The sequence below is a fragment of the Durio zibethinus genome, chromosome 20 (assembly GCF_047325235.1).
Source record: "Durio zibethinus cultivar Kanyao isolate XHJ-2024 chromosome 20, ASM4732523v1, whole genome shotgun sequence".
Classification (NCBI taxonomy): Eukaryota; Viridiplantae; Streptophyta; class Magnoliopsida; order Malvales; family Malvaceae; genus Durio; species Durio zibethinus.
Genome location: NC_143181.1, coordinates 591467 through 604012, shown reverse-complemented (window position 1 = coordinate 604012; position 12546 = coordinate 591467). Strand labels below are relative to the sequence as shown.

Here is a 12546-nt window from a genome sequence, read left to right as displayed (position 1 = left end):
GAATCTAATTCAAAGTAAAATTGTATGGATGATCAATCCCAGCCCTTCCCTTTACGAGTCAACAAGAAAGTAGAGACCTTCCAAAACCCATACATAATAGATAATACATATAGGCTATAGCCCGATCATTTGGGTTCTAAGCCCAATATCCAGTATTCTACGCCCAAAAACCTCAACGATGAACAGTATATAAGTATGGAAAATTATTTAATAACATATGATTGTGTGATGGACGGGAAGGAAATCGTTATCAATCCAATAATCAAGCTCAGTTGCCTCGAAGAAGGCTCAAACCTAAGCACTCACCAGTACTTGTTTGACGTTCGATCAATCCCAAATGCCTTGGATGCATGATTTGTTTGCTTATGTTACTCGAATACCATGCACGTCGCGCATATATTATATTTGCACTTGAAAACCAGTCACTTCTTCCTTTCATGTCTGCCGCTTCTCTTTGCCTGATCACAATCCATAATTATTCATCAAACTACCTTTTTTTTTTTTTTTTTTACATTATGACTAAACTTTAGAAAGGTTTTTTACTTAAATTTTGGAATTGAAAATTTTGTAATAGTCTCAGACTCGAGACAAACGCGGAAATACAGACATTGGCTTTGGCTGGGCTTCCCTTTCTTGTTAAGCTAGCATGGTTCCAAGTTGTTATTAAATGGGGTTGTCTCCCTCTCTACTTGTCTCAGATCTGATTCTGAGACGAGGGTCCAAGTGTTTCAGCCTTTTGCGCAACTGAAGCAAGTCAACATTGAAAAATTGACTTTGCACTTACCTTAATGAGTAGAGTAGGACTGTAGGGTACCCTTTTGGAAACGTGTGTCAACTCAACTCAACTCAATGTTACGTGATGTTTAATTGTTTATATTCTGACTCGTACAACAGCCCCTTCAAATTCTGCAATGAAAATTAGTAAGGATTTATCTTCTTCGCAGACGTGGAATGTGGCAAACGCAGCCATTTGTTTTCTTTTTTAACCGGCGACGACCGCTTAACCTCATGGATAGTCATTGCACAGTTGCAGTCAGTGATATTAGATAGTTTTAAAATAAAGCAAGGGAAAAAACAAAAAAAAAGCAAAATATTTTTCATGTTTGTTGAAGCGTGTGATGGGATTGGGGGTGGGTCACCGGAGGTTGAATAATGAATTCTTGCCTCCACACGTCCAGTCTCTCTCTCTCTTGTTGGCAGATGACTGATGGTTTTGGAGTCAACTTTTTCTCTCCTCCAACTCTTATGTGATGGTTTTCAAATCAAACACACATATATATTAATTTAATTTCTCTGCTGCTTCCTTTGCTTGTTCCTATTCCTATTGTTGTCTTTTTTTTTTTGTTTTAATCAGCGAAAACCCCTTCAATACTTCGAACATCGAGAGGCAAACCCTAATTCAAATTCCTCCATAAAAGAACTTATGCGAAGAATTAGGGTAATCCAACAACAGTTTTCCTGGGAATCTTCATAGTAGAATTAGGGTTTGCCAAAGGCATCCTTCATATTCCTTTTCGTCCCTCTTCAAAATCAACAAGGTATGATTGTTACCTTTTTTTCTTGTTTCAATTCTTTGTCTTTTTATCAGCTGTGAGTTGGAAGAGACGAAAAGTTGTAACTTTCTTATCTAAATTTAGTACTTTTTATTTGGTTTAGGAGGGGGGGGGGGAGTTGCTACTTTCTTCGATTTCAAGATTTTAATAGCTTGCAATTAGATTCTAATCTAAATTCAGTGCTCATTCGACTTACTTAATTTAGATTTGTAAATTATGTTTTTGGATTGAGATGAGATTCTCTTTTCGATGGTTTTCATTCTGTCTTGGTGGTGTCGCGTAATGCTTTATTTCCCTGATTCTAGAGAAATACAAGTTGCCTTCTTAAAGCTACAGCAATCATTTCTGGACAAGCACTTAGTTGTTTAATTGTAAATTTCCTTAGTCTTATGCATTACCTTGGCAAACTAATGGAGCGTGAAATATGAATCATGTTTATCACACTCTCTTTTTCATATTAAAGCATAACACTGTTTTACTGTCACCTAGTAGCTCCTTGATTTTGGTTGAACCCTTGAACTTTGATTGTGCTGTTTTTATAGTTGTCTTCTGCCTTCCTTTTCATGATTGCTATCTCATTGGTTATTGCAATTGCTATTGTCTCTGTTATTATTTCAAGCTTTTAATAACCTAATTTTTTATTAAGCAATTATACATTTTTTGTGGTGACTATATTAGTCAGATGGCTGGGAGCTGGGACGGAAGTTACAACCCTGGGAGCCAGTCCGATGAGAGCTTTCATTTTGAGAGACTGTACATAGAGCCCATTTATGATGCATTTCTATGCCCTTTGACAAAGCAGGTTATGTGTGACCCTGTGACGTTAGAAAATGGCCAAACATTTGAACGTGAAGCAATTGAAAAGTGGTTCAAGGAATGTAAGGAAAGTGGAAGGAGGCCGGTTTGCCCATTGACTCTGAAAGAACTAAAAAGCACAGATCTAAATCCTAGTATTGCTTTGCGGAACACCATTGAAGAGTGGACTACTAGGAATGAAGCTGCCCAGCTTGATATGGCTCGTAGATCATTAAATATAGGCAGTTCAGAAAATGATGTTCTGCTGTCTCTGAAGTTCATCCAACATATCTGCCAAAAAAATCAATCCAATAAACATGTTGTACGCAATGCTGATCTAATACCTATGATTGTTGACATGCTAAAGAGCAGCAGCCGTAAAGTTCGGAGCAAAGTGTTGGAGACACTCCAAGTAGTGGTTGAGGAAGATGCAGATAATAAGGTTGTTCTAGGTTTGATGTTTTCTTGTACAGTGACAATGACATCATTGTAATGTATGCATCCAGGACTGGATTACTAACCAGATATGCATGCTTTTTCAGGCAATATTGGCTGAGGGGGACACTGTGCGTACAATAGTTAAGTTCTTGTCCCATGAACAGTCCAAGGAGAGGGAAGAGGCTGTCTCTTTGCTTTATGAACTATCAAAATCTGAAGCCTTGTGTGAGAAGATTGGTTCAATTAATGGATCAATTCTTATATTAGTTGGAATGACAAGCAGCAAATCTGAGAATGTTTTGACTGTTGAGAAGGCTGATAAAACTCTAGAAAATCTGGAAAAGTGTGAGAACAATGTCAGACAGATGGCTGAAAACGGTAGATTGCAGCCTCTTTTAACCCAGATTCTTGAAGGTGCTCCTCTCTTTCCTTGACATTTTGTGCTTTTCCTAACTTGTTGCAAGCATACTGGTCCTCCATCATTTTTTGGGTGCAGCCATGTACTTTTGGCCCTGACTTTGTTTTGTTGAAAAATTTTACTTTTTTTTAAAAAATAATATCCTTCTAACATGCTCATCAGTATGCTAATTGTCAATTGACTGCAGATCTTTTTATGTAATTATGATTGCCTCTATTTTTCATGCATAGTCCTTAGTTCATTTGTCCTTACCCTGAAACTTGCTAGTTATTTCTTTGCTACTCCCTCTGGGATTAAATATGCCTGCTTTTGGGGAATTATCTCCATTTTAAATCATGAAGTTGTGAAAATATTTGTCCAGCTGCTGACAACTATAGTTTGAACATTTTCATATACTAAACCTTGTTTGTTGCTTCGGCTTGGATGCTAAATGATCTAAATTGATTTTTGGTGTTAACATGTCTTGAACTTTTTAAACATTTGTTGTGTTCTTTATCTCTGCAACCTTAGCCTCTCTAGTCAGGGGGTATCACATATTTTGTAGCAAACTTCATCTGCATCATAGTACTAGTAGTAATTTTCCTAACTGGCTGACACCCAGGAGCAGGATTTTTGTTGTTGTCCTGAACAGGTAGTCCGTCATATTTGAACATTCTAATCATGTACGTTGCTATATCTCTATAGTTAAAGTAAAATGGTATTGCTGCAGGTCCTCCAGAAACAAAGCTTTCCATGGCTGCATATCTTGGTGAGTTGGTTTTGAATAATGATGTGAAAGTCCATGTTGCAAGAACTGTAGGTGCATCTCTGATCAATATCATGAAAAGTGGTAGCATGCAATCTAGAGAAGCTGCTCTTAAGGCTCTTAACCAAATCTCATCTTATGAAGCAAGCTCCAAGGTGTTGATTGAGACAGGAATACTTCCCCCCCTTGTCAAGGACCTCTTCACTGTTGGTGCCAATCAGCTTCCCATGAGACTGAAAGAGGTTTCCGCCACAATTCTAGCCAATGTTGTAAACTCAGGGTACAAGGTAGATTCCATCCCTATTGGGCCGGACCATCAGACTCTTGTTTCAGAAGACAATGTCCATAGCTTACTTCGACTAATCAGCAACACTGGTCCACCAATTGAGTGCAAACTTCTTCAAGTTCTTGTTGGACTTACTAGTTCTCCGACAACAGTTCTGAATGTTGTTGCTGCCATTAAAAGCTCTGGGGCTACTAACAGTTTGGTTCAGTTTATTGAGGTTCCCCAGAATGATTTGCGTATGGCATCCATAAAACTTCTCCTGAACCTCTCTCCTCACATGGGTCAAGAATTAGCAGATGCACTACGCGGCACGGTTGGCCAGCTCAGCAGCCTAATTAGAGTCATATCAGAAAATATGGGAATTTCTGAAGAGCAGGCAGCAGCTGCTGGCCTCTTAGCTGAACTCCCAGAGAGGGATTTGGGCCTCACACGACAAATGCTAGATGAAGGTGCTTTTCAGTTGATCATCTCTAGAGTTGTCAAGATCAGGCAAGGAGAGATTAGAGGCACCCGTTTTGTAACACCATTCCTTGAAGGACTTGTTCATGTGCTTGCAAGGGTTACTTTTGTCTTGTCAGATGAGCCTGGTGCTGTTGCCCTTTGCCGTGAGTCTGGTCTTGCAGCATTATTCATTGATTTGCTTCAGGCCAATGGTCTTGACAATGTGCAGATGGTTTCTGCCGCAGCTTTGGAGAACTTATCTCAAGAATCCAAAAATTTGACGAGATTGCCTGAGTTGCCAGCACCTGGATTTTGTGCCCCTATCTTTCCATGTTTTAGCAAACCAGCTGTCATAACAGGATTGTGCTGTGTCCACCGGGGAACTTGTTCACTTAGAGAGAGCTTTTGTCTTTTGGAAGGGCAGGCCGTGCATAAGTTGGTTGCACTCTTGGACCACACAAATGAGAAGGTGGTTGAAGCAGCACTTGCAGCACTTTCCACTTTGTTGGATGATGGAGTTGATATTGAGAAAGGAGTGATAATTTTGTGTGAGGCAGAGGGAATTCAGCCAATACTTGACGTGTTACTTGAGAAAAGAACAGAGAACTTGAGGAGAAGAGCAGTTTGGGTAGTGGAGAGACTTTTAAGGACTGATGATATAGCGTATGAAGTTTCTGGATATCAAAATGTGAGCACTGCACTTGTTGATGCCTTCCACCATGCTGACTGCAGAACCCGACAAATTGCAGAGCGTGCCCTAAAGCACGTTGATAAGATCCCAAACTTCTCTGGAATTTTTCCAAACATGGGATAAATTTATTGCTTTGTACATGCCTTATTCATAATTGGCTGAGTATAGCAACCTGTATGTAGTCCATCCTTTGCCAAAAGCTGTTTGATTTCAGTCAATACATGGATAGTTTTGCAAGGCATTAAGGTGCAAGTAGATATTGGTGTATATGGATTTCCCACTTTGTAGGGGGTTTCAAGGAGTAGTTCGTTTGTTCTTCTTAATGATGTTATTTTCATTGACCTTCATTTCTTTATACAAACTACTATCGTTTTGGCATTGAGTGGTGTAGGCCTTTATTTCTTTTACAATATGCCTTTTTGAGTTCCTGGCGTTTTATCATATGAAGTTCTTTGCTTCAAACAAAATTCCCACGGTGGATGTTCGTTAGTAATTAGTAAAGGACGACATGTACGACCTTTTTCATTTTTATTATTAACAGCATAGGATGCACAAATATATATATATATATATATATGTTTTTTTTGTTCAGTGACAGGATTCGCTATTAATATCAAAATCAGTTGCATTGGGTTAAAGCCAACTAGCACAGCACCCACACTTCCGGATGTGGTAGGAAGCAGACCTGATTTTTTTTTTTTTTTGTTCAGTGGCAGATTAGCCATTAACACCAAAACCGTTTGCATGCATAACTTTGAACACAAACAAATATGGGGGTGGGGGAAATGTTTTGACTAAGTGTCTTTTGCTAGGCCCCTATTGCTTTGTGGAATGAATACCATTGACTCGGATATCCATCATGGCAAAGATTCCTTCTCCAGGTTTCGCTGTAGTAGGATTCCTCTAGTGTGTTCAAAGATTCACAACAATCTAAGGCTGGTATTAAGGAAATTTTGTGTATTTTGATTCAAAAGTGAGTAAACTGGAAAAGCATTGGATATTTGGATGCATCTTTACGGCACTTGGGCAATGCATGGAGTGTACTGATCATTCAAATTCAAGCACATTTCTGTTATTTTCTCACAAGGACACATAACGTTTCCGATAAAGAATAAAGTTTTTTAAATCTTCATAAATAATTTGGAAGGAAATTAAGCTTACAGAGTTATAATAAGAAAGATCCTTTGTACTAGAAATTAGAAGCAGTTATGCTCAAAGTCAAGATCACGTTCAGTTCATTTAATGGAAGCCTAACATAATAGTTTGTGACAGTTAGCATTGACATCAATCCTTAATTTTTTTTATTTTTAATTCAAGAACCATGATGCTTTCAGATTCTCTTTCTTGACAAATTTACAAATTTACAAGCTTTAAACATTAGAAATTAGAATTTCTGTCTTTTTCCCCCTTTTCCAAAAATAATTGTCACAACTTGATCAAAGAAACCAAAAGACAACAAAAGCAATTTATGAACAATGGTGAAGAAATTACAAGGAAGATTATGAGTGACCATACCTCTGCTAAGACTGAATACGAACGAGAAACCAGAGGCAGTTGCCATTGTACAAATTGTGGAAATTCAAGAAATAAATATGAAATTCATAGATCCAAATGTACACACAAAATCCCCCAATGAGCAATAATGTTTTAAAATTTTCCGATTGAATTACAGTGCATTGCAAACATATTACAGATGTAGCACCGCCATTGTCTTGGTCATGCAAGAAGAAGCATCTAATTCATGAGCCAAGTGATTCCTAGAAATATGGTTCCAATTCATCTCCATATCAGACACATCACACGCAGTGAAGAAATCCAACACTTGACCAAATATTTTGAACATTTCAACCCCAAATACTACGTTCCTGTCAGCAACAAAAGCAGGGTTCCAGTCCATTGGAGCATCCGGGTGTACTAAGACCTCAGTCCATGTAAGATACATCAGATCTAGCTCCCACAATTTTCTTACAGCCTTGTTTCTCCGACCAATTTGCCCATCTCCCTCACACCAAGAGACAGAAAGCATAAACAAGCGACCATTACAAGACACAAGTTTTGGGTAGTACTCATGAACACGGCGAGGAAATCTGGATGTTTGGATTCCAATCCAAAAGCCTCTTTCTATGTCATAACCTGCTAACTTGTCATTCTCAGAGCAAACATAAAACATTCCATTACAAACAACCCCAGCACAAACGACCCCAAACTCTATAGGCAGCTTCTGGATTTCAGTCCATTTATTTGATATAGAATCATAGATTTCACCAGAATCCAGTGGCTCATCCCGAGATCCAAGACCTCCAACAGCAATCAACACAAATCTTTTACAACCCTTTGTATTTGATTGTTCACTTGTTTGTCTCATAAACTTGTATGATTTTCTATTGAGTAATAATGAAGGCTCATTTTCATCAAAAGGATTTCTGTATTGATGCCTGAGTGAAAGCCTGTGCGGACCCTCATAACCATCTGACACTCCACCAACTTGTGATCTGGGAAACCGCCTATCATTTCGACTCTGATGGCTTTGAATGACCAAGAAATCTGAAGTAACCTCAGATATTCCTAAAATAGGCATTGATCTAGCATACCTCATAGATGAAACCTTACGCCAGGATTTGGTGAGAGGGCTAAAGACCAATACACCTTTGTGTGTCTTAACTGAGCTCCTATCCACCCTCCCAAAGTTGGTTAGGCTTGAACAACCTCCAACAATATAAACATCATCCTGGATACCGGCAACTGAGAACATGAACCTTCCTCTGAGGTTATCAGCACCAATCCTATGCCATTGATCTTGAGACACATCCAGTGCATGTATCTCCCCAGAGCAATAGCCATCTTTAACTGCACCAAAGAGAAACAACCACGGGTTCTGATAAGAACCTTCTAGTCGCATCTGCAAAAACCGAGGAGATGTAGTCAAGTGTCTCCATTTCTTGCACACAAGGCGGGCATTCATAAGACTGGTCAGTGGTAGTCTCACCAAGCACATCTCTAGAATGTCGTCTGGAAGAAAGATATACATCCTGCTGTGTTGTACAGATTCCTCAAGTTCTAAATCTTTTCTATTGTTTTTCTTCCAAAACTTCTCCTTCATCCCATATGAGAAGCAATCAAACTTATTGTCCTCAGTACCCCAAATTGCTTTGTACACCTTTCCTTCTTCACTGGAACTTGACCTTCTCCTGTTACTTGGATCACCAAATTCCTCATCCATATCAGCACCCACTTTGCAACCACCACCTCTACCATATAGAGTAAGACAGTTCAAGGAGACCCTTCTCACCTTATCCTCTTCCTCCCCTTCACCTCTATGGTTTTTTTTCCTCAACTTCTGACTAACACTCCTCACAATCCGTTTTGACACGGTCAGAGCCTCAAAATCCTGATGAAGAGACTCCTCCCGACTCATGCTCTCGGCAAACATTACAGTCTCCACCTCTGGGCATGCAAAGTTGCACACCCATTTCTATCTTGCTAGCTGCATTTTGGTTACTTACACTCTTGCCATCTACTAGAAAACAAGCAGATGACCATGGGAAATGGTGAAAAGTGCTTGATAATATTCCATTCCTTGAAATCCAGTGAATACTAGAGCCAGAAAATCCGTAGCATAAACTACTCGTTTTTCCTTCCCCACGAGTATATCATGATGAGGCCAAGTTACGGCAGCTCCCGGTGAAAGGAAAATAGTTCTGCTAGTAAACATGTTAATCAGAGAACATAGAGTCAAGCAGACAAATATCAAAATGTTTGGAGCAAAGACAAGAGACTTAATTTGAATCGTGAGAGCTTCGAAAAAAGAATCAGAAAAAAAGGCAAATGAAGGAGAAACAAATAGGAATTGACGACGTAAAAGCAATACAAGAACAACAATGAATACCATTACATTTTATTAAATCAAGAAATACATGCCGAAAGCAATAAATTACAGTAGAATTCACCTAAAAGTAAAGTTTTAGCAGGGATATATTGTCGTTTACAGATCCATAGACTGCATTTTCTAATTATAAGATTTATACAACTCGTTTCCCCTTTCAATTCAATGTAAATTACTAGTACTAATTTAAGCTAACAAAGAATGATTAACATGCTACAAACCTAAACTCCAGAACCTGAAATCAATTGCATTATTAAAATGAAAACAAGCAATACAAGGGAAGGGACTTACATTGCAGGAATGAAACTTCAGAGAGAGATCGATGATTAGGATTAGTAAAGGTTTGAATCCAGACAAACTTAATCGACAAAAATAAGTGTTTGGTGGGTAAAGCGATGCATCAGCTCTTCGCTTTCCCGTTTACCGTTCTCTCTCTCTCTTTTTTTGGTTTAGTATTCTTCTTCCAGTTCCAGTTAAGTTTCCACCTTATAGCAAGCCTTTCTTAACGTTTATCGTGCAAGCCATATCACAGCCGTCGATCTCCACGGCAACAACTTCGAAGATGCTCGGGACTGGATGACTCAGCGGCTGTGAGGTTTTTTAGGGTAACAGCCAGTGATCCCTTCGTTTCTTCATTTCTTCTTTTTTATCTTAAAAAAAAGGGGGGGGGGTCGGTGCTTTAATTAGAGCACGTTGGCTGCACGTGTGAGGTTTAGTTTTGCGGCGGTGGTTGAGGATGTGTGAAAGCGAAAAGCTCGGCGTGAGAATGGCGGTCCCCTTGTTTTTCGGGCTTGATATAGCTATATACAGTATTCTTTTTCCTAAGCAAAAAGAGTACTAATATTATATTATTACTCTTTCCTGCCCTTTGTCGCATGGTTCCACAGTTGGATTGATAGATATCCAGCAGCAAAAGGCATGGATGCTAGAGTGCTATTGTTGTTTTCCCTACTACTCAAGCCTTTTCGGAGTTTCAACACTACAACAATAATGGCGGTCCGATTGCTAAAAAATTCTCTGGTTCTCGATGCAATCAGACTCTCAGACCAAAACTCATCCCGATTTTTAACTCGTGTAATGAAATTGAACTCTGACAAACCAGGAGATGACCAATCAAATTTGCATGTGGCTAGTTGTTGGGAAAATCCTTCATCTCAAGAATGGGCAGGGTACCGCCAGACAACAATAACCAATGGAATGGTCAATGATAGTACTTAATTATTTGATTTACAGAAAGAGTGCTAGGCCTAGAACATATCTCTCAAGATTCAGTTTATTTACAGAAAGTAAGAAGATGAATAGGAAAGAACGAAAGAAAGAAAGAAAGAAAGAAAGACGGGTTGAACAATGAATCCTGCCAATCGGTACAGCATGAGTTATCTCAGATGTAGAGGATTTAAAAACTCAATAAGAATCATATTCTACATGATAAGGATGTCCCTTAATGAGGATGGATGTTAGCCACAGTGAAGGGGACAGCAGCAGCTACTTGGGGGAAAAATGCCATGACCATTTCGCCATCCAATGTGTTTATGCACAGACTCTTTCAACCATCCCCTGTTTCATCAGTTACAATACAGTACACCCTTCAGTAAATTCAGTCCTTCTGCTGATATGCTCCACCGGACACAGGATTGTGCTATTTCTGTTCAAGGTGGAGGATCAACAGAGAAACAAACCACAATTACTGTTAAATTATCAAAACTTTTGCGCCTCAGTGCCTCCCTGACAAGCTCTCTTGAACATCTTTCAGGATCATTATGAAGCATCAGCTCCTTCCTTGCCATAGTCACAGCACACTGGCTGCTCATAACATCCCACAGCCCATCACATCCCATTATCAAGAATTCGTCATCCTCACTCAGGTCTGTCTCCTACAGCTCTGGCTCTGCACTTAAAGGACAGGCAGATCCTTTTGGCCCCTTCATGTGCCAGTCTCCAAGTGCACGTGCCACAGATAATTGACCATTGAGGTAGCCATCATAAACAACTCCGCCAAGTTTCTCAATTCTTAGTCTTTCAGAAGTACAATTAGGTTTGTGGTCCTTGGACATTTCAATTGCTCTACCTCGCCTTCCCAGCACAGCTCGACAATCCCCAGCATTTGCAATTATCAAGGTCCTATGAAGAGAAAGTAATGTTAAGAGTCTTAGAGGTAGCCAAATCCTGACTTTCAGAATGCAGAACATGACTACTGAAAGACATTGAGTTCAGGTTCGACCAATGCATAATGTTAAACACACCAGTGGGCTAGTGTATTCTGGTGATGCTCAAACTAGAGTCAGAAACAGATGTTTTATTTATCCTCAATCTCTAAATTCCTATTGCTAAGCAATTAAAACTTGTTATAAACTGCTTTCCCACTAAACCACAAATGATGAACTCTATATTAAGTTTTTAAGATGAATGGGATCTCCATTTAATTCAAAATTGTATGCAAGTTTCAACGTGCTTGAACTTTTTCCAAAGAATTGCTTGCAATGTTAGAGATGAAAACTCTTCATATCTTTAGCCTTTTGTCCTCCTTCTACATTTTCCGTACAAATAATTTGTCAAACAAATTTGATAAACGATTATATACAATGTCTTGCTTCAATGCAGAATCATTTTTTTATGTCAATGACTCAATGCACAGGATATTAGGACATCTCAAACCAAAAAAATGGCTGCAAGAAGAGGAGTTTTATGGAACAACGTCAAAAAGGAAAATTACTAGTGCAAATCTGTGGTTCATTTACCTTCCAAAAATAAGTGCAGTTAATGCAGTGGTACCAGAAGATATATCAAGAGAACTAGCATCTGCAAATGCAAAATCGGCTTCCAGAAAAGCACTCTTAATTGCCTTCTCCACAAGAATGGGAAAATGAGAGTCTTCAACTATGAATTTAAGGATATTCTTCCTAATAAATAGAGCTGCATCTGTTCCTCCATGACCATCAAAAACATGTCCACATGTATTGGCAAGAATCAGTTAATGAGTATTGTCAACTATGATTCCTAAACCACCTTTCAGGGTAATTGTACAAATAATAGAACGGAAATGTATAGACATCTTAAACTTAGCCATGAAGTAGCAAGTTATAAGGAGGCAGCAGGTCGAAGGGAGAAAAATTACTATAAGTAATGTGCATCTGGGGAAAAAGGATTGTGTAATGTTTAAAAACTTGTCGTATTGCTACCATAAGATCAAGCTGCTTTTTTTTTTCTCTTTTTGGCCTGGATAAAATCTCCAGATTCCCTTTTTCATGAAACGGAATGTGCTCCAAACACCACAGCCAAACCTTCCTCAATACTAA

At 39.0% G+C, this 12546-nt stretch overlaps 1 protein-coding gene and 2 pseudogenes across 6 annotated transcripts; 1 reads left to right on the top strand and 2 right to left on the bottom strand.

The window, feature by feature from the left end:
• Positions 1-1192: 1192 nt before the first annotated feature.
• On the top strand, positions 1193-5745 carry LOC111315234 (U-box domain-containing protein 43-like). Of its 4 annotated transcripts, none has more exons than XM_089749046.1 (5): positions 1193-1253; positions 1355-1538; positions 2236-2790; positions 2891-3200; positions 3914-5745. In XM_089749046.1, the coding sequence occupies exons 3-5, from the start codon at positions 2236-2238 to the stop codon at positions 5488-5490; spliced, it is 2442 nt and encodes an 813-aa protein (XP_089605172.1). In that variant the 5' UTR covers positions 1193-1253; positions 1355-1538; the 3' UTR covers positions 5491-5745. The 4 variants fall into 4 exon arrangements, with proteins under 4 accessions (XP_089605172.1, XP_089605171.1, XP_022772552.1 ...); XM_089749045.1 differs by having other exon boundaries at positions 2232-2790; XM_022916817.2 differs by lacking the exon at positions 1193-1253 and having other exon boundaries at positions 1308-1538; positions 2356-2790.
• Positions 5746-6945: 1200 nt separating this feature from the next.
• On the bottom strand, positions 6946-10287 carry LOC111315230 (F-box/kelch-repeat protein At5g42350 pseudogene; annotated as a pseudogene). Its single transcript, XR_016330581.1, has 2 exons — positions 9542-10287; positions 6946-9065 (listed from the first exon to the last, which is right to left on the bottom strand). The product of XR_016330581.1 is annotated as an F-box/kelch-repeat protein At5g42350 pseudogene (transcript).
• Positions 10288-10568: 281 nt separating this feature from the next.
• LOC111315231 (putative protein phosphatase 2C 27) lies at positions 10569-12221 on the bottom strand (annotated as a pseudogene). Its single transcript, XR_016330582.1, has 2 exons — positions 11989-12221; positions 10569-11371 (listed from the first exon to the last, which is right to left on the bottom strand). The product of XR_016330582.1 is annotated as a putative protein phosphatase 2C 27 (transcript).
• Between the last annotated feature and the right edge of the window lie 325 nt (positions 12222-12546).